Source organism: Nanorana parkeri, unplaced genomic scaffold, assembly GCF_000935625.1.
Source record: "Nanorana parkeri isolate BGI_ZX_2015 unplaced genomic scaffold, ASM93562v1 scaffold174, whole genome shotgun sequence".
Taxonomy (NCBI): domain Eukaryota; kingdom Metazoa; phylum Chordata; class Amphibia; order Anura; family Dicroglossidae; genus Nanorana; species Nanorana parkeri.
This window is the reverse complement of record NW_017306442.1, coordinates 145,589-171,394: the sequence shown is the minus strand read 5'-3', so window position 1 is coordinate 171,394 and position 25,806 is coordinate 145,589. Positions and strand designations below refer to the sequence as shown.

Here is a 25,806-nt window from a genome sequence, read left to right as displayed (position 1 = left end):
TACGAGGACCTGCACAAAAAAAAAAAGAAATAAAGTCAAAGTTCAAACAAACAATCAGTTTCATCAGATTGTCTATTCTCATAAAAGTTGGTGGAGTGGAGTTGGTGTTAACAGCAACCAATAAGGCTTTACCTTTTTTTTAAGGAAAATTAAGCAAGAATTGTGGTTGTTTGCTATGGGCAACAGCTGCAATTTCAGGATTGCTTTATTTTATCAAGTTTTAATTTTATAATTGTGTCCGATTAATAAATTAAATTTGTGTGAACATGACAGACAAAGAAATCAGGTATACTAAAAGTATCACAAGCAAAAAGGGTGCAATTTTCAAGGGAACTTGCATGTGGTGGCCTTCACATCTTCTTTACAGACAAATATTACATTAAAGGAAACTAGTATTCAAAGAATTATGTAGACTACCAATATTGACATCTATTGGCCTGTCTGCTGATTAAATTACTGTGATCATTTGAGCCACTGACCTTGAATAGGCATGGAGTTCCAGAGTTCTGATTTTAGTCAGTGACTCAAAGTATTAAGGTTAAAGATGACTTTGCAATTAGCATTTAAACAAAGAAGCTCAGAATGCCAGACTACAAAACTCATTTGAATGGATTATTGTGAAGGATCAGTTTCTATGTGTCTCTTTAGTTACGAGTGCTGCACACCTGTATCAGCCATTACACCCGAAACCTCAGGATGGTCAGGCACAGAGCTTGGATCTATGAAGGGGAGATCTCAAAGCTGATGTCCGCTAGCCATACTAGGAGCCAGCTGGTCATTCAGTCCACCAAACTCTAAAAATACTACAAATAAAATATCACTGTTGTGCAGAATTACACAAAAATGTATAATATATACTGTATATATACAGTAAGCTCTCAACTAACCAAAACTCTTATCTAAGCAGAAAAAAAAAATCCCCTGCGTACTTATTGTTTTGCTGGTCTATGGCATGTATTATCCTGGGAATGATTGTGTGTCTATTTGTCTAAAGTCTGTCTATTTGTCTTAATTTGCTTTTGATTACTGCATTTCAATTAATTATTATTATTTATATATCACTGACAATTTACACAGCGATTTACATAGATGCACATTACCATCAGACACTGCCCTCAAGGAGCTTACAATCTAAGGTCCCTACCTCACATACATACATATGAGGGCCAATTTAGACAGGATCCAATTAACCTTCCAGCATGTCTTTGGAGTGTGGTAGGAAACCGAAGAACCCAGAGGAAACATATGCAAGCACAGGGAGAACATGCAAACTTCTAGTAGATTGTGACCTGGGCAGGATGCAAACCGAGGACCCCCAGTACTACAAGGCAGAAGCACTAACCACTATGCCACTGTGCTGCTCTTTCAGTGTTAATATGAAGTCAATACAGAGTTTATGTTATAATATGGTATAGTATGGGGTATGGCACATGTGTCAAACTCAAGGCCCAGGGGCCCAATCCGGCCCTCCAGGCCATTTCCTAGACCAGTGTTTTTCAACCTTTTTTGTGCAAAGGCACACTTTTTTCATGAAAAAAATCACGAGGCACACCACCATTAGAAAATGTTAATTTTTTTTACCTCTGTGCCTATATTGACTATATATAAAGTAATTCTCTTGAATAGGAATCAAATAAACACAAAGAAATTATTTTATAATTACTTTATTATGAAATAATAAAGTATTTTATAATTGTTCATATTTCTGTTCTACCTGGGGTATGGCATTAGTTAGACCTATTTTAAATAGTGACTCTCAAGCAACCAGAAATTACATTTATCTGGAATCTACCAATCCCTCAGAATGCCGGATAACAGGGAGTTTACTGTGTGTGTATATATATATATATATATATATATAATTAAATTGCATACATTCTCACCTTGTGCTAGGTATTGATACGAGGTATAAGCTTGTCCATCTCTGGTATAGATAATCTGTGATCCCTGAACTGGATAAGTACCAGGATATTGATCGTATCCATAAGGCTAACAATGAGAAAATAATGATGTTAAGGGTCTTTCATTTTACTCTCATATTTCAATATATTACTGCATTTAAATTGTATTTTATCTTTACAAATGCTAACTACAATTACTTTACATTTTTGGCCTTGAAGTTTCCAGCTGTAAAAAAAGAAGAGCATGTCTGCATTTTTCGACACCGCACTTCACACCCATGTTGCAGTGTGAACAGGGCACATACTGTAGAAAACAATTGTTTTCTGTGTGCCATTGCAGTGCATCAATCCAGTGAAGGAAAATGCCAGTCACCGCAACTGGTGTGAATGAGCCCATACAATCAGATTGTAATGTGTGCAGCGAGCTTTAGTTATTTGTACAATTTTTTCCAGTTGCAGTTCTATCTCACTTTCAAGAATGATTAGACGGATTACTTAGCAGCACCTTAAAAAAGGAACAATAAGAGAGGTGTATGTTAAAAATATTTAGACACTTACAGGAGGAGCATCAAACTGAGTATAGGGCGGAGCAGGACCGAGTATTCCTTCATCATATAGCAGTGGTGCAGGCAGAATATTCTATGAATGAAAAGTGAAAGTAACTACAAAAGAAACTATTGCTAAAACAATTAATGATTAATTTTGCCCCCAAGAAAATTGGTGATCAGGACCAGGAGTGGGCTCAGGTTTGGACTGAACCCAGCCTTAACCTGAGCTCCATCGAACCTGGAAGAAGCCCCTCCTGAACATGGAAAAAAGCTCCTTCTGTGCCACCCAATGAGATTCTGGCTGGGGAATTCCCTACTCACAATTTGACGTATGCAAAGTAGCTGGATGTACTGATGTCATTGACCTTATATGACTACATGATTATATTTAGTACATTACATTTACCTTACATGGCTATGTAGCCATAATAGGTAAATGACGTCAGCACAAGCATCTGGCCGCTTTGTTAACATGCAGCTGTCGTGTGGGAAAAGTCCCTGATGCGGTTAATGGGTTGGAAGTGCAGATGGCACTTTCTTGTTCCAAGGAGGTGTGGACCAGGTTACTAATTGTTCCTAATCAGGACAATTAGAAAGAGTGAATCTCCCTAAAGGTGCCCATACACTGTACGATTATCGTACGAGAATCGGGGGGAAAACCAGCGACCGTGCGATACTCGCACAGTGTATGGAAGGCGTGCACCGTTTCTACTGTACGGTCACACGTCTTCCGTCGAACAAGCAGGCTTGAAAACCCGCCGAGAGTCGTACGATTCTCGGCGGGTTAGTGGCCTCCTTGTTCGACAACTGCCGAACGGCACACTGCCCGTTTGCAGTGATCCGAAGCCCGCCCCTCACTGCGGTCATCGGAAGCCCGCCCCTCAGCGGGGCGGGCTTTCGATGATCGCAAGTACGATCTGCCCGTCCAGGATGGGCAGATCATACAAGCTTTTAATAAGCTTACGACCATCGCAAGACAAAAGTCTTGCGATGGTCGTAAGGTGTATGGGCACCTTAACTGGGACACATACAGCAATAAAAACCTTTTGCCTTTAATTATACTTTGAGAATCCCAGTTGTATCATATATTCAAGATATAATCACAACTACATTTATGTAAATGTGAGTTTGTGTACCATGTAATTACCTTTTAATGAAATTAAATGCATTTTTAAATACATTGGAATATAGCTACAGCACTTAGTTAGTTTGAAATCTTCATAGAGATTATGCAGATGGTATGCATTATTAAATCAGTGCTAGACAAGACATGCAAATGTATATATTCTATAAACACTCTCAAACACACACAGTGGCCTACCAACCGGGGTGCAGCAGGGGCGCGGGCCCCGGGCGAAAAGTGAAGGGGGGGGCGCCGGCCGAAAATGGCACTTTCGTCACACACACAGGTCTGCTTCCACGTAGCATGTATATTTCAGTGCTGAAATCTCAGGGTGAAATAATTGTTTAAAGTGTTCTGGGTGTTTAATAGTTTGTAAAGGGTATCTATGGTCAAAAACAAAAAATAAATACATATTTCTTTATTGAGTCTATATAACTTCTATCCAACTCCTATAACCAGATCCATCTAGAAGTTTTGTAACTTACTTATTGAAGGTCCCCGTAGGATGTACTTCCTCAATGTACTGACACAATTCCACTCAGCCCTTTGAATATTCAGCCTCCCTTCTGAACTATAACTCAACATCTGAGCAATGTAACATTATCATTGCTTGCTGGAAGCAATGCATGATGGGATATGTAGTCTTGCAAAATGGCGATTGCATCATATCAAGCAGCAGGGAAAGAGATACAAAGCACACAGAGAATCCAAAAAGTTGTTGAAAATGATGGGAAGATGGAAGGCAGCACTCACTACATAAAAGGGATTTTTTTCTAAGTAAGCTTTGATTGCATTATCAAAAATAGCCTGTTTTACTCATATCATTCCTAATAATAGGTAAGAATACAGTTTAAAATTTAGTCTACCAAAGAAAGAAAAATAATTGATGAATTCAGATATCAAAGAGCCATTCCAATATTGACCCTGAATAAATTCTATGTGATACACATATATATATATAGTACATACTGTTTTTGTTCTGGCATCCCGAAGAGCTGTTTCCCAGGCTCTGAAAACCAAAATTCACACATCTATTATGTTACAAATATATTAAACAAACCCCTGATAGAGAGATACAATTCCTCAATTTTTCTGCAATATAGAGGAGAAATAAAGCTACTTTATGATCTGGTCATCTGTCAGCCGAAAATCTGGGTCTGAACATGCGAATTGTGGCCATCAGCGACTAGTCAATGTTAGCCCTCGTTCACACCTGAACGTTTTTTAGCGCGTTCTACGCTCGACGAACGCTCTACAAAACGCTCAAAAATATAAATCCCATTGTATTCAATGGTCTCGTTCCCACCTTGGCGTATTTCCGCCCGTCCCTAACGCGCTACAAAACGGCCCACGCCTGAAAAGGTACATGTACTACTTTGGGCCGTTTTGTTGCGCGTTTCCATTGGGATACAGCCAAGAGGCCTTCGGAAACGCGCGTTTGTCGCGCAACTTTTTTACCGCGAATCGCGGTTAAAAACCGCGCGACAGACGCGCATATGCAATACGCCTAGGTGTGAACGAGACCTTAGGGCAGAACGGAGTGTGGCAAGACTGGTACAAGACAACCGAAGGGCAACAGTGCAGTGTCAGATTCTTTGCATCACCTTTCAACATCTCGTGAAGTCACGAGGCGGCCCAACAAAGTTATCTCTTGGAGTCATCTTGTGGCCCAACGAAGTACTGATGGGGTGGTCATAATAATCTGGCCACTCAGTGTATATATACATTTATGTGTGTGTGTAAAATGATACATTTTTAATAAACTTTAAAGAGCATAAATCGTAACTGTCAGTAAACAATTTGGCAAGTGTGTATGCTTTTGCAAGCAGATAATGATAACAGTGTCAAAAGTGAAGTATGGAGCATTAAAGGAGAAACATATTATATGGCACAAGTTGAAACATTGTGTTGGGAGGTAACAGATATTTGCAATATTGAAAACATTTATATATACTTTATATATAAATATATACATACAAGCAGTCATCTGTGCTTTCGGCAATTAGGTTTGTGACCTTTCCTTCATGGCAGACAATCTGCAAGCAGCAGTCCTTTGACCTTCCTTCTGGCAAATGTATATCTGTAGCAGAAAAAGATGCATTAAAATAAACCACACAGTGTATATTAACTATCATGTTTGAGTGTAATCACAGGTCTAGAACCTTATGTGTACACTTCTTGTGTATCTGAGTGTGGAGCATTGTTCCTTGTCATCAGGCACAAGTGCATACAGAAGGCTGTCCACACCATTCACCACGAGGATTAGAGAGTCTGATTAAGTCCACCAGGAGGATTACTGATGCATGTGTAAAAAAAACATCTTTCTGATTAGCTTTTGAAAATTAAAACAAAATAAAATATTCTGTACCTTTGCAGGCATTGCCCACACGAATGTCTATGCAGTCGAGCTGCATAAGGATTTTGTCTTCCATGTCTTCTCTCTCTTGCTCACTATAGTATATCAAATATCCATTTGTCCAAAGGTCAAACCAATTCTTCTTCCATCTTTTTAAAATTGTGCCTTGGGGGAAAATTCCATACAGTGATTAGTTTATACATTATTAAACTGATGTTTTAACAAAATATGTCTGTGAAGGTTTTCAATTCATTTATCCTGGTCATGGTATAGTTAGTAGTCAAATTCAACATGACCTGTTCTGTAATGTTTAAGATATTTTGCTGATTCATCCAAGTAGAGTCCTCAGTTCTATTGAGAGTAGTTGGGTTCTATTAAGAGTAGTTGCCGATCCCGGGTCCACAGGAGGGGCAGCAGAGCACAAGAAACAGGGCGGAGGGGAGGGTGCATGTCATAGCCCCTGGAGGTGAATGGGTAGCTTCACAGTTGGCTTTACACCTGTAAACAGACTCCCCCTGCCATTGTAGTGCATCTATACTTCCAGAACAGGAATCGTTCAAGGGTGTTGTATGCATTTAACTTTTTAAAACTATTTTTAGAAAGAAAAACATACCGGCATGCCAAACAATTGTCTATCCAACAAAACACTGGCAAATTATTCAATTTCTACAGTCCAAGCTTCTAATGATGTCTGCAAAAGATTTTTGGACAATATTTCTTAGACAAAAAGCCCATTTGTGGAGGCTGTTATCGTATACCTAGGCTGGCTACAGAGATGCAGATGTCTTAAAGAAAAGAAGAGAGACTCCTTTCTATACTGACATGGCTGGAATTCGGGGATATTCTTCTTTCTTTTGTCTGTACCAACCAAGTAACAGAAGTGAAGCATGAATGGTGAATAACTGTATGGAAAAGGGGCATGATATATTTTCTTTTTTACACCAGCTGGCATAGCGAATGCCGATAATACTGCATATACATTTCTTCTCTGCAAGTTAACCACCAATTGTGAGAATGGGGCAAAATCACATTTTCTTAGGGTATTTTTCTTCTGCTTGCACGTTCTTCAAATATTATGGGCAGTATTAAAAGTAGGTTAATTCATAAAGAACAGAGTAAGTTGGGAAAATGCTGCACTGTGGCTACTACGTTCGGCTATTCACTCCGGCTTGGTACGGCTGATTTCAGCCATACATCAGCTGTACATCGGCTGCACTTCGGTCAGCTGAACATGCAGAGCAGAAGGACTTTGTTGGATCGGCTGAGCCGAAGCTCACTCTCTGCCGCTCACTACTATTCACATAGGGGCCGAACGGCAGTGAGTGAATAGCCGAATGCCGCTGAGTGCTTTTCGGCTAGGCTATTCTGCTCGGTACCTCGAGGTACAGAGCAGATTAGAAAATAGTGAAATAAGTAGAAAAAAAAAAGGTTAAAAAAATTATTTTTTTCAATGTCAATAAATGCTAAAATGAAAAAATTCATAAAGATTTTATTAAAAAAAAAAAACAATTGGGCGGAGCTAGCAACATGGTTTGACTGAATGTTGATATTTGACATACACTTTAACTATTATTGTGTTTACAGTAAAAGGAAGAACTGCATCATGCGCTTACTTTGTCGAAGTAGCCATCCACTTTTTACATAAGCCATATCTTCAGCTTCTGAAGGGAAGAAAAAAAAAAGAGTATTTAATTTTTTGTAATGCTAGTTATAGTGATAGATATAGTGATAGTATGAAAATCTTAAAGTAGAACTCCAGCCAAAGCTTCTATTGTTTCTTTTTTTTAAGTTTTGGATAGAGTAAGGAAATGTGAGAGCCTCTGTCAAGTGTGTAATGCTATCTGTGACCCTGCATAGATTAGATTTCCCATCACCTTTCCTGTGGTCACCTATCTACTAGGGCAGGAAGTGATGAAATCTTCCCAGTTTGGGCACAGAGAGCATTTTCTATTTCTTCCAACTCTACTAAAAGGCTGTTGGCCTTAAACAGCATGTGTTGGTAACCATTTTCCAATTTCAACAAGAGGGGTTCAGACAGCAATATTACCATAGAAGAATATGTAACCCTTACCTACTCTATCCAAAACTAAAAGAAAAAAACTTGCGATAGGCATTAATTTTTATTAAGCATATATAGTCTAAGATTTACATATTCAACACTACTTAATACACAGCTGCATTGTTTGTGATTAAGATGATAAAAAGGAGAACTTTAAATGAAGCCTAGATTCACAACTGGACAGTTCTAGCATTTATATAAAGCAGGGGTAACCAAACTTTGGCCCTCCAGCTGTGGTGAAACTACAAATCCCATGGTGCATCTGCCTCTGGAAGTCATGCCTGTAGCTGTCAGAGTCTTGCAATACCTTATGGAACTTGTAGTACCCTACATCTGGAGGGCTGAAGTTTAGCTAGACCTGGCCTAAAGGGAATTGTGTGCTAGAATGGATATACCTGAGCTGTAGGCCCTGTTTTAACAAAATTGTGTTTTTCACCTGTTATATGTGCCCATGCCTGTCTTATTATGGCACCTATACATAAATACAGGGACATACATACTGCTTATGAAGGCTGGACAGGGACTTAAAAGAAGAAACGTGGGCCCACGGAGGGGGTGTACAAAAAAAAGACATAACAGGAACTTACAGTGGCACCATAACACAAAAAATGCATAGCTGCATTACTGCATATGAGACTATATAAGCCCTATCTGCACTAGACTGTGGTTGCCAGTTTTGCAGGGAACAGTTGCAAAGGATCTTATCGGGTTCTAATGAGATGTCTTGCATTGCTCTTGGCCAAATAAGACATGTGCACGCAGAGGGACCTTGCTCATATGTTTTAATGAGCAGCAGCTAAAGGGGGACTATTCCGATTGCCTTGAGCACAGCCCTAGGCCATACCTACCAAATGTCCCTCATTTGAAGGGTTCCTGATTTGTAACCAGATCACTCTGTCCCTCTTTTTGGGCTAATGTGTAGATGTGTATGGGAATTTACTGTTTAACTACCAAAGATGTTATTCTACACTAAAACCTTACTTATCTGTTAATCTTCTTGTTTGCTATTTTGAAAACCCTGTATAAAGTAAAGGCGTAAAAAAAAACAAACACAGTTCTGGGGATAACACATAATTTTTGGCATATAAATTGGCATCTGAGGGCATGGCAGGGGGTGTGTACATTGCCTAAATACATTGTGCTGGGAGGTGTCCCTCTTTCTCATCTCGGAAAGTTGGAAGGTTTGTCCAAAGGCTGTGGCTTGAATTGCATCCAATGATAATGTTAATGCCATAAAAGGATTAGTAAGGGCACAGCTGGAAAAACTGGGGCAGTCAAATATAATATACAACACATATCAGAGGGAATGTAGGCAGCTTTGCAGATACAACATAATAAAGCTGCTTGTGAAGTTCCTGCCTGAGAATGGTAGTGCAAGGTTTGGGCACCTTGTTGCTCCATGATACCATATGAAATATGGCAAGGGTGGTAAAGCTCACACTGCATGTTGTTAAATAGATTGTCCACCATCAGAAAGAAGGTAGAGAAACCTCTACACTTGCCCTTCCATTGTTGCTGATGATCATCGGGTGTGAACCCCGTATACTGTAATCTGTTGTCCACCCAGGTTCTTCCAGACTACCACTGTTCATGGCTGTTTGGTTTTCTTTAGCTGTTGCCAGAAAACTATTATTTTCCAAGCTTGAACAGCACTTGAGAGATACAGTCAGCTATGGAAGCCAATATTTTTCTGAAACCAATGCCTTTCAAAGTAAAGTGAACAGCATTTCCAAGCCTCAGCTCATTGCATGAGCCAAAAAAAACAACAGCCCAACAATGGTGTTTCTAAGTTCCAGGACTCACCAGTCCTCAGTAGTGGAGCAAGTGTACAGGTGCCGACTTTCTCCCTTAAACCAATATGATACAAGTAGACTACTCTACCATCTGTAGTGCTTTTGCCATGCTAAGCCTCATCAATCTTGATAGAGTGTTTCAATGTTTTTCCAAACAACTCTTTATTAAGAAGAAGAGCAAAGTGCAGTAGCTTATAACAAGCAAACAGCAGTCATCTTTCTACTCCAGTAAACTGAATTGTCATTGGTTTCTTTTGGGAATCTGTTCTGTACACATCAGTACTGTTTGTTGCATTGTTTTATTAAAAAAAAAGTCCACACACGTGGTAACAAGGCTATGAATAACATAGCTATCCCTTGAGACGAGCTGTCTACTGGGGCACAGAGAGTGTGTTGCTAGGTAAGGCAGAGCTACAACGTACAAGTTATATAAAATAAAACCAACATTGGCATATCATTACATAACACAATTCATCCTGGATAGTTGGAGTGTGGTAGGGATAACCCATGGGTTATTATTTTACATTTAGAACATGGGGTATTGAACAGTAATACTTCTAACAGAAATAATTATTGCACTCTCAATTACCTTTTTTTAACTTAAAGCTAAACTCCAGGGAGATATAAAATACACACGATAATGTAGTTCTGTATTCATTAACACATCATTCAATTATTTTTTATTGCCAGCAGTAAGTACCTGGATTTTGCTGTCCACTCCCAGGCTGGGGGAGACCTGTAAGTTTTACAAATATATATATTCCACTGTTCTGGTTCCATTATGTACTTATCCAAAATTCTTTTTACATGTGGAGCTGCCCTTTAAGATACTCTTTTAAATACCAGTTATAAGATAGATTAAACCATCCATAGCCAAATCTGCCAATCTTGAGCACCTGTCGTGAGATACACAAGTTTCCCTTCCAGGTCATTATAACTCATATAATAAACAAGAGATGCAAGAAACCCCTAATTTTCCCATGTATGCAGTCATGGTTTGATAATTGATTTAGGTACATTTAGGTCAGTTGTACTTCACTAACATGCACAGGTGATCAATATTCAATCAATTTTTAATCAGATTTCTATCAAAATCTATTATATTGTGATAAAATATTCTCAATGATCTCTCATGTATCACAAGAATTCCTGTGGACTTTCCAGTGTGTGGTTTATCTTGGAGCTTTGGTGAACGTTTATATATATATTTTTAAAATGGATTTTCAGGAATTAATAGCAGAAGGTCACTAATCAAAACAAACCTTTTAAACTCAATATCAGTCAAAAGATCAATGAAATCTATGAAAGTACCCAACTACCTGAACAGGGGATATTTCCACGTCAACGGGACCTAGATAAAAATTGAGGCATGGGCTACAAGACCTGGGGTGCTCATACATCACAGATTTGGTAATAGTATGCAATGCCAATCAGCAGCCAGAAAAGGAAACAGGATGCATTAGAAGAGGGATTGTAGTAAGGGATAAAAGAGTAATACTTCCACTGTATAAATCACTGATTTGGCCTCATCTTGGGTATGTGGTGCAGTTTTGGTCCCAACTTTCAGGAAAGATGTCCCCGAGCTTGACATAGTTCAGAGAAGGGCTACAAAATTAATTAAAGGAACAGAAGGCCTGAGGTATGAAGACGGCCTTCAAAAATTAAACTTATTCTCCTTAGAAAAGAGGCGACCTTATTGCAGTCTCCAAAATCATCAGTGGGGATCACAGTATTTGGAACAAGTTGTTTATAAGGTAAACTGTACTGAGAACACGAGGACATAACAAGAGGTTAGAAGAAAGGGGGTTCAATCTTAGAATGCGTAAAGGGTTTTTTTCTGTGAGAGTATTAAAGTTGTGGAATTCCCTTCCACAGGCAGTGGTATGCGCTGATAGTGTTGTTGATAAATTCAAGAAACTTCTTGATGAGTTTCTCCTTTCACTTAATATTCAGGGATATGAGAAGTGTTAGAGCCATATACATACAGTCACACACACACACACATAGGTTGAACTGGATGGACCCTTATCTTTATTCAACCTCACCTACTATGTTACCTAAACTTCGCTGAATTGCAGAACAATCAGTCAGACACAATCGCAACAGTAAGAACTATTTTTAGGCATTCAATTATGGCATCTACATAGGTGTACGTTGATGAGTACTATAAGGATTACATATTAAATGAACCAATTGCTGATTACATACCCTTTTTTATTTTCTGACTCAGAGCAAAATCGGGGTCCCCTGGTGCCATATTGCTGGTCATATTGAAAGACGTCTGTTATGATAAATGTTTGTAGAATCCGCAAATACGATTGCAGAACTGAACTGCTTGAAGTAAACTGAAAAATTAGCTAAGATATTTACAGAGTCTTGTTGTTGGGCTGGGAGTTTACATAACAGAGTTGCTACCCTTGGGGTCAGTTGTTCCAAGGGCAACTCTTTATCATCACATGATAGTTGATGTAATATAATGAATTACACTGAAAATAATAGTTTAAAGAGTAAAACAGTCTGAAAGCTTATTATGAAATATTCTCTGTACATATACTCTAAAAAAATGATTCCTTGCTTCAGCTACTTTAATGTAAGAAAGCTAGTTAAAGTAACTCGAAATAATGAAATAGTGTGTTTTAATTAACATAATTGTAAATGTATTGTAAAAAAAAAATACATTAAGAAAGGAACACAGGTTAAATCTGAAAAAATAAATCTGTGTTGTACCAATATCTTAATGAAATTAGGTCCATACAGCGAGGCATTTTGTGTAGGAAGGGGCCCGCAATGGAAAATGTAGCCAATTTATTTTGCAAAGGAAGTGAATCAGACTCCAACATCAAGAGATTTATCATGATAAATAATTTTTTTTCTTTGACCAGTGAGGGGAATGGAGGGGTATGCTTAGGCTACCTTTCCTGCCTGAGTGTTAGGAACGGCGTTCAATGTGACCCATTTTCCTAACTTTCTTTCTTGTCTTTTTCACTCCTATTTTCTATCTCAACTTATTTTCCTTTTGTTTTATAAGACGATGTCTTGATTTAATATGAAGCGTACAGCAACTGTGACCAAGTACCCTGCCTGTGTTCTACCTCCTATACATGTGGAATGCTTTGACATGTTAAGTTAACCTATATCAGGGGTCCCAACCTAAAATAAGTGATTTCAGGGAGGTGCCCTCTATTGTCTATTGCTAATGTTTTGCATTAGCGCTACATGTGATGTCTATTTACATGTGTTGAAATCAATGACTGTTATAAATTTGTGTGAAGGTTGTTATACCTTAAACAAATTTTCCAATAAATATATTGAAACAGAAAGTATATAAGACAAGAAAAGCCAGGTAACTACTATTTCCACGAGGTTAGATATAGCAGTTTTTGTTTTTATATCACTTACCCAAGTAGGTTTATATATGCCCGAAATTAAAACATGATTTTTATTAACAAAATTGAAGCTTTGCAATGATAATTAAATACACAGAAAGGCAATATTGCTCTGGTGCATCTTGCTTTATAAGCTTATTTATATAAATTGAATTAAGTGGACTCAAGAGGCTACACTGATAAATTACTTAATATATTTTCTAGCACTATATATTTATCATGTATCCTCTTGTTTACAATGTAAAACTAAAGACCAGGGCAAGCTTTTCCCTCAGACCCGACAGCTTTGTGTTTAACGTTGTAAAGTCACTGTAGACAAAAATACACACACTGACTGTGTGCATTAAACCCTGACAGCCACTAGAGGGCAGGATGTTGGATCCTGTAAATCCAATGCAAAAATGTGCATAGGAGTTACCATATCTCAGGTAGAATAGCTATACAGTATTTCAGGAGTTACAGGATCTTGGTTAGAATAGCTATGTTACAGGAGTTACAGCCATCTTGGTTAGAATAGCTATGTTACAGGAGTTACAGGATCTCGGTTAGAATAGCTATGTTACAGGATTCTAGGTTAGAATAGATATGAATACAATTTAGGGATGCACCACACCAATACGCTAATATTGTGCATTTTCACGAGTACTCGCACTCTTGAAAATGCCCCAATACTCAAAACCGATACTGGCGCTTTAAATGTTTTAATTGAAGCGGCTGCTGTAAGGTCCCGTGCTTTCTGGGGAACACACGGGAGCCTTCTTGGGAACCATGCGGTGCCTGTTTACATTGCAGGCCCTCACGTCTCACCCTCCTAAGACATTCCGCACCCCTCCTGAGACCCCCCACAACCCTCCCAAGACATTAGGAGGAACCCCAGAGCAGAGCTGCAGCACAGCGTATGTAGAAAATTCATATACTATTATTCTGCATTGCTGTATATTGTTTTGCTGGGATTTGTAGTCTAATCTTGCTGATGGTATTATTCTGCATTGCTGTATAATGTATTGCTGAGATTTGTAGTCCTCTATAGCCGGTGCCATTCTGCAATGCAATGTAATATATTGCTGAGATTTGTAGTCCCTCTACAGCTTGGAGTCAGTGTCAGAACTACCAGTATAGCAGCGGTTGCAGCTGCAACTGGGTCTTGGTGCTTCACCACTGTTCTAAAACCATTAGTTTGTATAGTTTTAGAAAAACTGTCACATGACACTAAAAAGAAAAAGGAACAGTAATTGGTATCGGCGAGGAAAAGCATCGGTACTCGTACTCGGTCTGGAGACTCGGTATTGGTGCATCCATAATACAATTCATTCAAATGTGCATGCAAAAAATATACGTATATGGTGAGGAAAATAATGATTTGATCCCTTCCATTTGCGAAAAATAACTCCAATAGTTGTTTTCTTCTCACCAAGCTTCTTGCTGATAGTCTTGTAGCCCATTCCAGCCTTGTGCAGGTCTACAATCTTCTCCCTAACGTTCTTTGACAGCTCTTTGGTTTTGCCCATGGTGGTGAGGTTTGAATGGAAGAAAGAGATTCTGTGGACAAGTGTATTTTATATACATAACGAGTTGTCGTTGGGTGCACCTTCTTAAAGTGACAGGACTCATCTGTGTACCACATAGCAAGTCTGTGGGAGCCAGAATTATTGTTGGTTGGTAGGGAATCAAATACTTATTTTACTCACTGAACTGCAACTCAATTTATAACATTTATATCAGGTTCTTTTTTTTTATTTTTTGGCTGTTATTCTGTCCCTATCATTTAAAATACACCTATGATAAAAATTATAGACCTTTCATTTCTTTGTAAGTGGGCAAACTTACAAAATCTCCAGGGGATCAAAATAATTATTTGCCACACTGTATACTCTTATATATACTCTGTGTTAGACTGGCAACACTGCTGAAGTGTTGCCAGTATAACACAGAGAACATACTTCTCATTAGAGATGTGCATTCAGATTTGGACGAACTTGCTAAATTACAAAATTCTGTTGATTTGGCGGTTCATCCGAATTCGAAAAAATTGGGTCTATTCACTAAGCTGCCTTAGGCAGTCGAGTGACTAACCGACCCCAAGCAAAGTGAACCGAACGCTGTTCGGCTATTCACTTCAGGCTGGTACGTCTGATTCCAGCCATACATCGGGTGGCTTCGTGGGGCTTCGGGTCGGCATGTTCGGCCGATCCGAAGTGCAGAAGGAGTTCGACTCAGCCAATCCAACATCCGGATCGGTTAAGCCGAACCTCCGGCAGGCTACTCGCTGCTGTTCGGCCTATTCTCATAGATGCCGAGCAGCAGTGAGTAAATAGCCAAATGCCACTGAGCGGCATTCGGCTCGGCTGTTCTGCCCGATCCCTCTGTGGAACCGAGCAGAATAGAAAAATAGTTGAAAAAGTAGAAAAAAAAATAGAAAACGATTGTGCAGAGCTAGCAGTGACAGCTAGCTCCGCCCAACTGTTTTCTATTGGCCAGGCGGTTCTGCTGACGTACAAAAAAAAAAGAACACACTATAGGAATGCCGCCTCGCTTTCTGTTTTTTAAATGTTTGCTTTCGGATTCGGAGGTTCGTTGCCTCCGAACCTGAAAAACAGCATAATAATTAATTTCATCTAACAAAATAAAAGCAAAGGTTTTCCCCTTATCATTCATTTGGCCCCAAATAATTTTGATGCCGTGTACATGTCTACTTCTCATATTTGAGAATTTGCACACTTTCTATGCAGGGTGACAGGGGAGACTGAATCACAAAAGTGAATGAACAGAATCAGATATATCCGGCATGTAAAATAAATCACTTCTAATAGTAAACTACCCCTGGCTGCTATCAGCCAGCAATAGATCGCTGTAGCAGTAATATATTTCTGCAGGGAGAGGATGGACAGAGCTTATCACTTACCTGAGGCTGAGACTGGAAGATGGGGAGGCGTCTCTTGCGATTCGTGTCCTGCGACCCCTGGAGTTGGGAACAGAAGGGCGCAGGGCAACGAGAAGCACGAGTGCCGTAGACTGGACACAAACACTGTGCAAAAACAACTGAGTAGAGAGGTCAGTAAGCCAAGGTCAAATCTGGTTGGGCAGCGAAGTACAAATTCGGAAGGCAATCTCAAATCCAGGGAACAGGCAGGGGTCAGGGGCTGGCAGCAAGCAAAAGAGTAGTCCAGGGCAATCCAAGTCAAGGCAGGTCTAAGTAGCAAACACAGGAACACAGGAAACAAACACCAAGCTGACAAGACCATCAGCAATGAAAGAGAGGCTGGCTCCTCCTTATATAGTCATAGGATTAAAGACAGCTACCTCACTTCCTGTGTGCTTTCCCGTGCATTTTTCCACAATTCTCACGCATGCGCATTTTAACGCGATTCTCGCGCATGCGCATTTTTCCGTGCATCATGCGCATTTTTCCGTGAGTCGCAATCATGCCTTTACAGAGCTGTTTCAGCTCTGCCTGACCCATTAGGATGTGCCATGATTTCATTTTAATTCCAAAGTAAGAACAGTGTTACCCCATTGTTCCCTATTGTGTTTACATTGCCAGCTTCCAGTGGCCCTACAAAGTATTTGGTAGCAGAACCCCAGGATCTGACCAATTTCTTCAAATTCTTCGTCTTTGTTGAAGGTACTGGGGAGACATCAGGAGTCTATTATTAGCAAAGGTTAAGTGAAAAAGGTGATAACAAAGTTTTAAAAAATGAAATAAATAAAAATAAAAAAAGGTGATAAAAAAAAGCAGAAAATAGAAAAGTAAAACAGGTGGTAAGTAAAAAAGTAAAAAAATACAACAAAAAAGGTGATAAAAAAAAGTAAAAAAAATACCATTTAAAAAAAAGGTTTTAAGTAAAAAAACAATAAAATGAAATAAATTAAAACCAACCCTGCCGCCCACACCATCTGATTTGAAAAAAATAAACAGTGCAAATAAACACTGTGCCTGGGAACACACACCAGCAGCTCTGCATTTTAGTGCAGCTGCTGGTGTGAATGCAGCCTAAATGGCGGATCACAGTACAAACACGGACTGAATGACCGTTTTGTCTGGAGCCGAGGACCTGAAAATTTTACTTGCCGGACCTCCATATATTTTAATTCACAACCCCTGCTCTACAGCCACAGACTGCAAGGAGATGTCAGTGTCCACAATGTCAAAAAATATTATAAACCTGTGCAGATTTCACAATTATCACCACTACCCTTCTCTGAGGGACACTTCTCTCTGGGTATCTTTGGAACTCCCAAACTGTGACAAAATCCCATAACGGCCTTGCTGTGGCTTCCACATTCTGCACACCTGTCCTCTCTGTGTCCCCTAATGCTGCAATGTTTGAAACTCTGGAAGTCAAATCGACATTCTAGCTGAATCTAGCACATAGATGACCCCCTTCCTGCCCCTAGTATCTGTTACGTGACAGAAAGCCAATGTATAGGATGCATTTCTTATATGGGAGCAGGCTTTCTCCTTCTACTCATTGTATTCTACAGCGCCACCCACCTGCAGCAAATTCCATCCATCTCACGGTGGAATTTGTGAGACTCATGTGATCGGCCCCATTCCCAAGAATAAATGGGGCATTAAATGCAACTGGTGCCTCAGGTTTAAAGATACAAAACCTCATCAAGGATCCAAACTTTTTTTTTTCATACAGTATGGTCATATAAAGGAGGTGTAAAGTCCCAGCATACACCATCCTGTTATAACATCAGCATTGTAACAGGAATACATATTAGAGTTGTTTTTGATAATGCAATCAAAGCTTACTGGGAAATATCCCGTTTATTTCTTTCTTTCTATAGCGCCAAAAATTTACACAACGCTTTACATAGTTGCACATTCACATCAGTCCCTGCCCTCAAGAAGCTTACAATCTAAGGTCCCTATCTCACATGTATACATACAGGGACAATTAACCTACCAGGATGTCTTTGGAGTGTGGGAGGAAACCCCCACAAGAACAGGGAAAGCTTCTTGCAGATAGGGACCTGCCCAGGATTCGAACCAGGGACCCCCAGTGCTGCAAGGCAGAAGGGTGGTGGTGGTGGTGCTGGTGGTAGTGGGTGGTGGTGGTGGTGGGGGGAGTGGTGGTGGTAAAAAAATCCCTTTTTTGCCTTCTGTCTGCCTATCACTTTTAACAACTTCCTGGATTCCCAGTGTGATTTGCATCTCTTTCCATGCTGCTTAACGTGATGCAATTTTGATTTCTCAACCCTACGTATCCCATCATGCATTGCTTCCCGCAAGCAATGATGAGGTTACAATGTTATTGTTCAGAGGGCAGGATCTGTGAGAGTGCTGACACAAGGAAATGCATGTCTGCAGGGCTGAGTGAAATTGTGTCAGTGCATTGAGGAAGTATATCCTATGGGCATCGTTAATAAGTAAGTTTAAAAACTTGGTGACGAGGGAGCATGAAGCCGGCTTCCCGGCCAATCAGGGAGCCGGGTGGCATGTATTGACTCGCCGCCCAGTTTCCTGATTGGTAAGGAAGCTGGCCAATCAGCAAGCAGGGCGGTGAGTCATTACCCGCCCCTCGGCTTCTTAATTGGCCAGAAAGCTGGCTCCATGCTTCCTCGTCACCTGGTGATGAGGTAGCATGGAGACGGCTTCCCAGCCAAACAGGAAGCCGGGCACCATGTAATGACTCGCCGGCCAGCTTCCTGATTGGTTGGGAAGGCAGGACAAGTGACCAATCTAGGACAACATAGCTGAACTGGAAAAGTGAGCAGAATTGGAGAATGTTTCCAAATCAGCTATGTTGTCCTAGATTGGTCACTTCTTCTGCCTTCTCCAAACTCTTCACCCTTTTGTGAAATTCCCTGTAAATATTTCTTTTTATATCAGCTCTGGTACTTTATCAGAGCACTAACTTGCACCGGGAGTAAAATGTACTCAGCAAACTGATAAATGTCACACGATTCTTCTAGAAAGATTCTGATACCACTCAAAAGGAAAGGAAATGTCCTTCTATATGTACACAACATATCAGTAATGGAAAACAAGTTGGTGGAGGTTATAAACCTGACAAGCAGACAGCAAGTGAAACACAGCAGAATACAGAAGTCTGATTACAGATTCCAAGTTAGCTGCTGTTGTGAAATCTTCCTCTCACTATTACACAATCAGCCCTCTGTTCTACAGATGACGCATGCTGGTTGGTGGGCTGAGCTCATCTACTCCTCACATTCTGATCTGACCTACAGTAACAAAACACATACAGCAATATCACATGAAAAGTCAGAATTTGTTTAAAGCTGAACTCCAAGAAAAGCAAATATTGTGTAATTACAAGAAGCGTGTGCGTTCTCATTTGAATCTTGCTGTGCTTTGTGCATTTCTTACAGATCTGGGCAGAAGCTTTGGAGATTCCTGTAATAAAGACCAGCCATTGCTGTGCAGGGTGACTGGTCTTGTATCCGCCTATTCCTGTAGTTGTCTGCAGGCAGCCTGTAGTGGGTGGAGACTGCTGGGTCCCTCCCACAACTTTACTCTATTTTGCGCACATGGGTATTATGCTTTGTGGATTTGTGTGCACCAAATGTGGATTTATAGGATTATAGGATTAGGTCGGCTAGAACTATGAGGTGAGTGAAAAGCACTCACCTCATAGTTCTCCTCCTTTAATCTATATAGAATCTCGAATCTCAGAGACCGCGACTACAAAGGCTTCCAATGTGATTGAGAACTGGTGATTAGTCTGAGATCCAATCATAACCCTTTTGAAATCCTGAGAAATCTAATTTTGCCTTTAGTGTGTGTGGGGCCCATGGAATGAATGTGAGAGTGATAGAGTGCTACTGACAACGTTGTCTTTTTATTGGGGATTTGGGAAGAAACAAGCTGATGGTGTTCTAAATTTTGTAATAAATAAATTACATTTATACTCATATGCTGGTCCCGGTCTGTTAGGTAACCACTTTTTTCAGTGATCCCTAATCTCTGAAAGACCCCTTCTTTTTTTTAAATGTGGATGTATATCCTTTATGGCTATTGAGAAACCTACACATTATTGTATTTATAGCAATAACTCCTGCAGTATACAATTTCGGTCACTAGATGGCAGTGTTTATAAGTTCTGTTATATCTATTGTAGATTCTCTGTTGTATTGAATAAGGTAGAGAATAAAGCTGTGGCTTCCTTCTTGCTTTCAAGCCATGTGCAGCATGCATATCAGACTGTGTGCTTGTGTTTCTCTGTGAGGCTGTGCAAGAAGTTCCAACAATTTGCATTAAAGTTTTTGTGTTCAGAGTTCAGCTTTAAATTTCTTTTAGGATGGCCCCAGGGCTCTTCGGCACCATATTACTTAGTCCAACAAATATTAGAAGAACATGGGAAAGTTGACACTCCCACCAAAATTCACATATATAAACACCAAGGATCAAATATTTGTGTAGAATACTACTTTATTAATGTAATGTAATTATAGAATCATTTTGTATCATTCTACCCCTAAAGAGGAACTCCACTCAGTACTAACTGCATCTAAACCAGCCACATAATCCGATGGATGTAACAGTCAGACAAATAGATGTGTTCAATGAACAGGTCTAGACCAGGATAGGGCATGACTCAATCAATACTTCTTTCTGCTCCCTATAAACAATGCTTAACCACTTGCCATCCGCCCATTGTCAAAACACGGGCGGATGCTTCCCGGCGGGTGGACGTGATTTTTTTTACTGCTGGCTCAAGCAGAATCCCACCGGTAATGTAAACAGCTGTTACATACAAGCGTCCAGCCGGCTCTACAGCCGCCCGATCGCTTGTATGACAATGCACAGTGCACCCCTCTCTCTGCTGCCGCTGCTGGTTATCCCGGGCGTCCCCCGAGGGCCCAGGACCAGCACAGTGGCTGCTCTACTCGCTGATATCTCCTCCAATCTCTAAAGGTGGAAGTGATGCGTATTACCTATTGATGTGTGTTGCCTTTAGCTGTCATTTCTCTGGCTGCTATAGCCAGAGAAGAAGCTGGAGGAGCAGATCTCTGCTTCATCAGCTTCTTTGGGGGTCCCAAGGTGACATTAGTGGTCTTAGAGACCCCTGATGTCTCCATAAAGAGGACCTGTCACTGTATATTTGTTCAAGTCAAGTGTAAAAAAAAAAAAAATGTTAGTCACTGACATTAAAAAAGAATAAAAAATCCCCTGCACATATGATCTTAAATCAGGTGCGCTTACCTGCGAAAACAATGACTACGCCGCACATGTTACATATCACTGCGAACGTCGGAGTGAGAGAAATCATTCTAGAACCATCAATCACTGATAACACTAAACTGATGAGCAGTAAAAGCTTCTAAAGCGTCGCCTATGGTCAATTTTAGGTATGTTATTTTTTTGCGATTTCACAGGCACACGTCATTTTAAAGCTTGACATGTTTAGTGTCTATTTACCTGACGTGACCCCGTCTTTTATATTTTACCAAAAAATTGGGTACTAATAAATGTATAACCTAATGTAGGGAAAACAGTTTTTTTTTCAAAATTTTCAGAACATTTTTTATTATATAGTAAAAATAAAACCCCCAGTGGTGATTAAATACCACCAAAAGAAAGCTCTATCTGTCCCCCAAAAAAGGGTATAAAATTCATTTCAGTACAGCGTTGCATGACGGAATAAACGTCAGTCAAAGTACCGCAGCGCTGAAAAATGGGCTGGTCAGGAAGGGGGTTTAGCACCACGGTTAAAGTGGTTAACCTGGTAAGTGGTTAAAGAGGAACTTTACCCATATGTTCAAAAATACAACAAACACCTTAGAAATTTGTAATTACAGTCTGTGTCCCCATTATGGAGATTCACCCCCTCTATTGGTCCTGGTGACCGTTATCACTGAAAAAATAAAAGAAACATTTTCAAATATTGAGTTGTCAACAGAACAGGAATAGAGGTAAAATCTTCCAATAGAGACACTTGTTCTGGTGACCCTTTTGACAACCAGAGATTTCCCTAACTTTGGATGAATTTCCTCTCACTTCCTGTTGTGGCTATTGGACAGGAGGGAAATCCCCCGATTGAGACACCGATGGCAAAAAAAAATTAAAATGACACAAGTAATAACTTTCTCTTACTCTATCCAAAATGTAAAAAAAGTTTTGACTTCAGCCCTACTTTAAACCCTTCACGACCCATGATGGGATAATCCCGTACAAAAAAAACATAAAAATAGGGTGCGCCTACGTACGAAAAAGACGATTGCGCTACACATGTTGGGTATCTGCGCACACGCCAGAGTGAGAGCAATATTTCTAGGGCAAATATTAACATGTATCTCTAAACTGATGACCTGTAGGGGCTCTTAAAGTGTCGTTTATGGACTTTGTGGGTTACTCAATTCTGTCGCAGTTTCACGCACGCACACAATTTTTAACCTGGGCATGTTGGGTATCTATCTACTCGTTGTAACCTCATCTTTTATATCTTTTATGGTTTTATATAGAGTTTTGGGGCACTAAATTTAACTTAAGTGCATTTTTCACAACATTTTTGGGTTTGATAATAAGTTGCACTAATGTCGTGCAGCATAAAAATGTGCAACTGTCGCCATTTTATTCTATAGTAACTTGGCTTTCAGAAAATATATAATGTTTGGGGGTTTTAAGTAATTTTCAGGCCTAAAATGTGGATTATAACATGTAAACAAAAAATAAAATAAAAAAAAGCCCTGGTCCTTAAGGGGTTAATAGGAACCTTTTCCATTGCTGCTTCCTGAATGCCGTTTTTTCTCTTTTATTAAATCCCAATGGAGATTTTCTATTTCAGAACTTTGCTGCAACCGTATGGTCTCATTGATTGCAGTCGTCACGTTTGACACGCAGCACCGCCTGCAGAGCACGGCATGCTGTTTACAGTTGGTCGCGGCCGTGTGTACGAGCATGAGTGGCCACTATATTAAGTTAGGTGGGCAGTCGGAGGGGCAGTAAAAACGCAGATCAATCAGCTGTTTTTACAGCCCCTCTGCCTCCCGTGTGAAGGAAGCCTTACAGTAGGCGTGGGCAACTCCGGCCCATCTGTGCTTTAACTACAAATCACAACATGCCTCTGCTTCTGGGAGTCATGCCTGTAACTGTCAGTCCCGGCAGCTGCGCAATGCCTCACAACAGCTGGAGGGCCGGCGTTGCCCACTCCTGCCATACAGCGTTGTGCTTTTAGACCACTGAAAGCTGATTTGTAGTTGGTTGTTATGGGCTAACAAAGATCTAATTAGAACAAGTCGGAAAAATGCAACAGCAAATGTCACAATGTCATTGTTTAAGGCATAAACAATGTCCACAGCAGAACGAAAAGGAAGTAAAAAAGTATTATACAGAGGAGCAAGTTTAATAAACAATAGTAACAATGATTATTTAATAAGACGTTAATGAACAATAGTGACACTGATTACGTAATAAAAAATAAATGAACAATAGGGATTATTTAGTAAAACAAGTCAGGAAAGTGTGAAATTCTAAAGTTCTAGTGAACATGTCTCTACTTTTGCATCAAGAACTGTCTGTATTATTATTGTCCTTGCTATTAATGACTGCAATGGAGACAGTGACATACCAGCTGTAGATGTCTCCCCTCTTGGCGTCCAGGCGTTGATGTCCCTCCGGCTTCTTGGGTCTGTCTGCGTCCCTTCGTCTCCAGCAAGTCCCTGCAGGGCACCACCTTCACTACTGACTTCAGTCTTATGACTGCTGTTTACATGCAGCTGCTCACAAGTGTTTCAGCCTAGAGGGCTGCTGGGATCTGTAGTCTCAAAGAAGAGGAGAGGCCAGTCCAAATGTCATCAGAAACCAAATGATATCCCTGACAGGAAAGCTAATTTCATTGCTGGACAGCAGATCAGCCATTAGATAAAGCTGAATTATAAAAGAGTAATAACAACTTCTTTATTTCATTTATGGAGACAAGCTTCCTGCTGCAAATTTTCAGCCGTTTCCTGGTTGGTTGAGGTTGTTTGCCCTAAAACATTAACCCCCTAATGACCAAAAGCACTTTATACATAATTAACCACTTCCCTACCAGAGCAATTTTTCTGCTGCAATGTCAGCACTGAGGCTGAACGGTGCTGTATACCACTGGTTCTCAACCTGTGTAACCTCAGGACCCACATTTGTCATTGGTCATTAACTCGTGACCCAAGTCGCACGGCACTGGAACGCATGGCATTGCGGTACTGCATGTTCCAGTGCAAGCGATCAAACTGTGTGCGGGAGGTGTGTTTGGGGTGCCGTTCAAATGAATGGCAACACAATGCACCTCTCGCATCAGAATGAAGAATTGGTGCGATTGCGTCGTAGTTTGTGATTAAAACACTGACAGACACACAACCACAGACACAATCTCACACACTCACAGACATTCACACTCCCAACTATTTTTTAGGAGTTCAGTGTGGGCTGCTGTACTGTGACAGAGCTCCATCCATACTTGCATTGCTTGTATAGCTCCCTTGCACTCCCTGTAGTGGTGGCGGGAGCCAGAATGTGATGTCACTCCGGTCACGCAAGGGAGCTGTAAGCAATGCATGTATGGATGGAGCTCCCTCACGGCCATACCCCCAGCCCACCACACCTAAAGCACCTTGGCACCAGGCAGCATATTTTGAATGGCTGTGCGGCAGAAGAACTGACAGTGCTGTGCTATGGGGGAGGCTGAGGAGCCTCTTACCTAGTGCATTGGAAGACATGCGGCAACCCACTGAACATTGGGTCGCGACCCACTTTTGGGTCACGACCCACCAGTTGAGAACCAGGGCTGTATGCCTTGCTGCGGGCTTTGTGTCCCTGAAAATAAATATACAGTATGTTGCTTTTGACTGGCAGTGCTGCTGTTGCAAGGAATGGCACTAGTATTGCAATAGTAAAACTCCATTGGGATTATAAAAAACAAATGCATTCAGCAGGCGGCATGTCGTTACTTGAAGGCTGGGCATCCGCTGCTCCACCACCCGCTGAAAAGCGAGCCACTATAGATCTCTGTTCAGGGGTCGGTGGAGGTGGGAACTTGGCCTTGTGAACTCAGTCTGAAAAGATGGCAGTTGCAATTTTTTTTTTTTGCATGATATGATATTTGCACTGCTTATCAAATCTATATTTCCAGTAAAAAAAAATACAGTAAATTAAATATAATGCACAGAAACACAATATCATTCCCACATAAAAGATACGTTTGTGTTGAATAAATAAATACCAAATATGTTGAACCTCAAGACTGTATGTACCCACAAAACAGCAACAAAAATGGTAACCAATTCTCTACAGCCGCCTTAATCACTTTTATTTAAAAGCCAGGAGGCGGCTGAACAAAAAGACTTCAGGACTCAATGTAAGTCGACATACATCAAGAATCCTCAAGTGGTTAATAAAGTATTGTTCTGTGTCACCTTAGGGGCCCATTCACACCAACATGTTGTGCTAAAGGCACAGTATATGTGCACTTAGTGCGTCACCCCATGGCGTACTGCACCGTGCACTGCATTGCCATTTCTTTTGAATGGCATCCCAACTCACCTCCCAATGGGCAGGTGGATGGGTACTGCAACAGCATGTGTGGTGGTAAAAAAAAAGTAAGATACGCATTACTTTTTTTTATTGCACAGCAATGCAACGCATAATATTGTGGTACTGTGTGTTGTGTAACAGACACCTGTCGTAGTGAGA

General features: G+C 40.4%; 1 protein-coding gene across 1 annotated transcript in view; it reads right to left on the bottom strand.

Annotated features, from left to right (window-relative positions):
* Positions 1 to 23,857, bottom strand: part of PLEKHB2 (pleckstrin homology domain containing B2) — a 24,169-nt gene extending 312 nt beyond the window's left edge. Inside the window, exons 1-7 of the mRNA XM_018554812.1 lie at positions 23,705 to 23,857; positions 7,542 to 7,589; positions 5,941 to 6,093; positions 5,550 to 5,652; positions 4,542 to 4,581; positions 2,460 to 2,540; positions 1,884 to 1,989 (exon numbers count right to left, since the gene is read on the bottom strand). Of these exons, the coding sequence (XP_018410314.1) occupies positions 1,884 to 1,989; positions 2,460 to 2,540; positions 4,542 to 4,581; positions 5,550 to 5,652; positions 5,941 to 6,093; positions 7,542 to 7,578 (520 nt within the window). The 5' untranslated portion in view covers positions 7,579 to 7,589; positions 23,705 to 23,857. The remainder of the gene's footprint in view (positions 1 to 1,883; positions 1,990 to 2,459; positions 2,541 to 4,541; positions 4,582 to 5,549; positions 5,653 to 5,940; positions 6,094 to 7,541; positions 7,590 to 23,704) is intronic.
* Between the last annotated feature and the right edge of the window lie 1,949 nt (positions 23,858 to 25,806).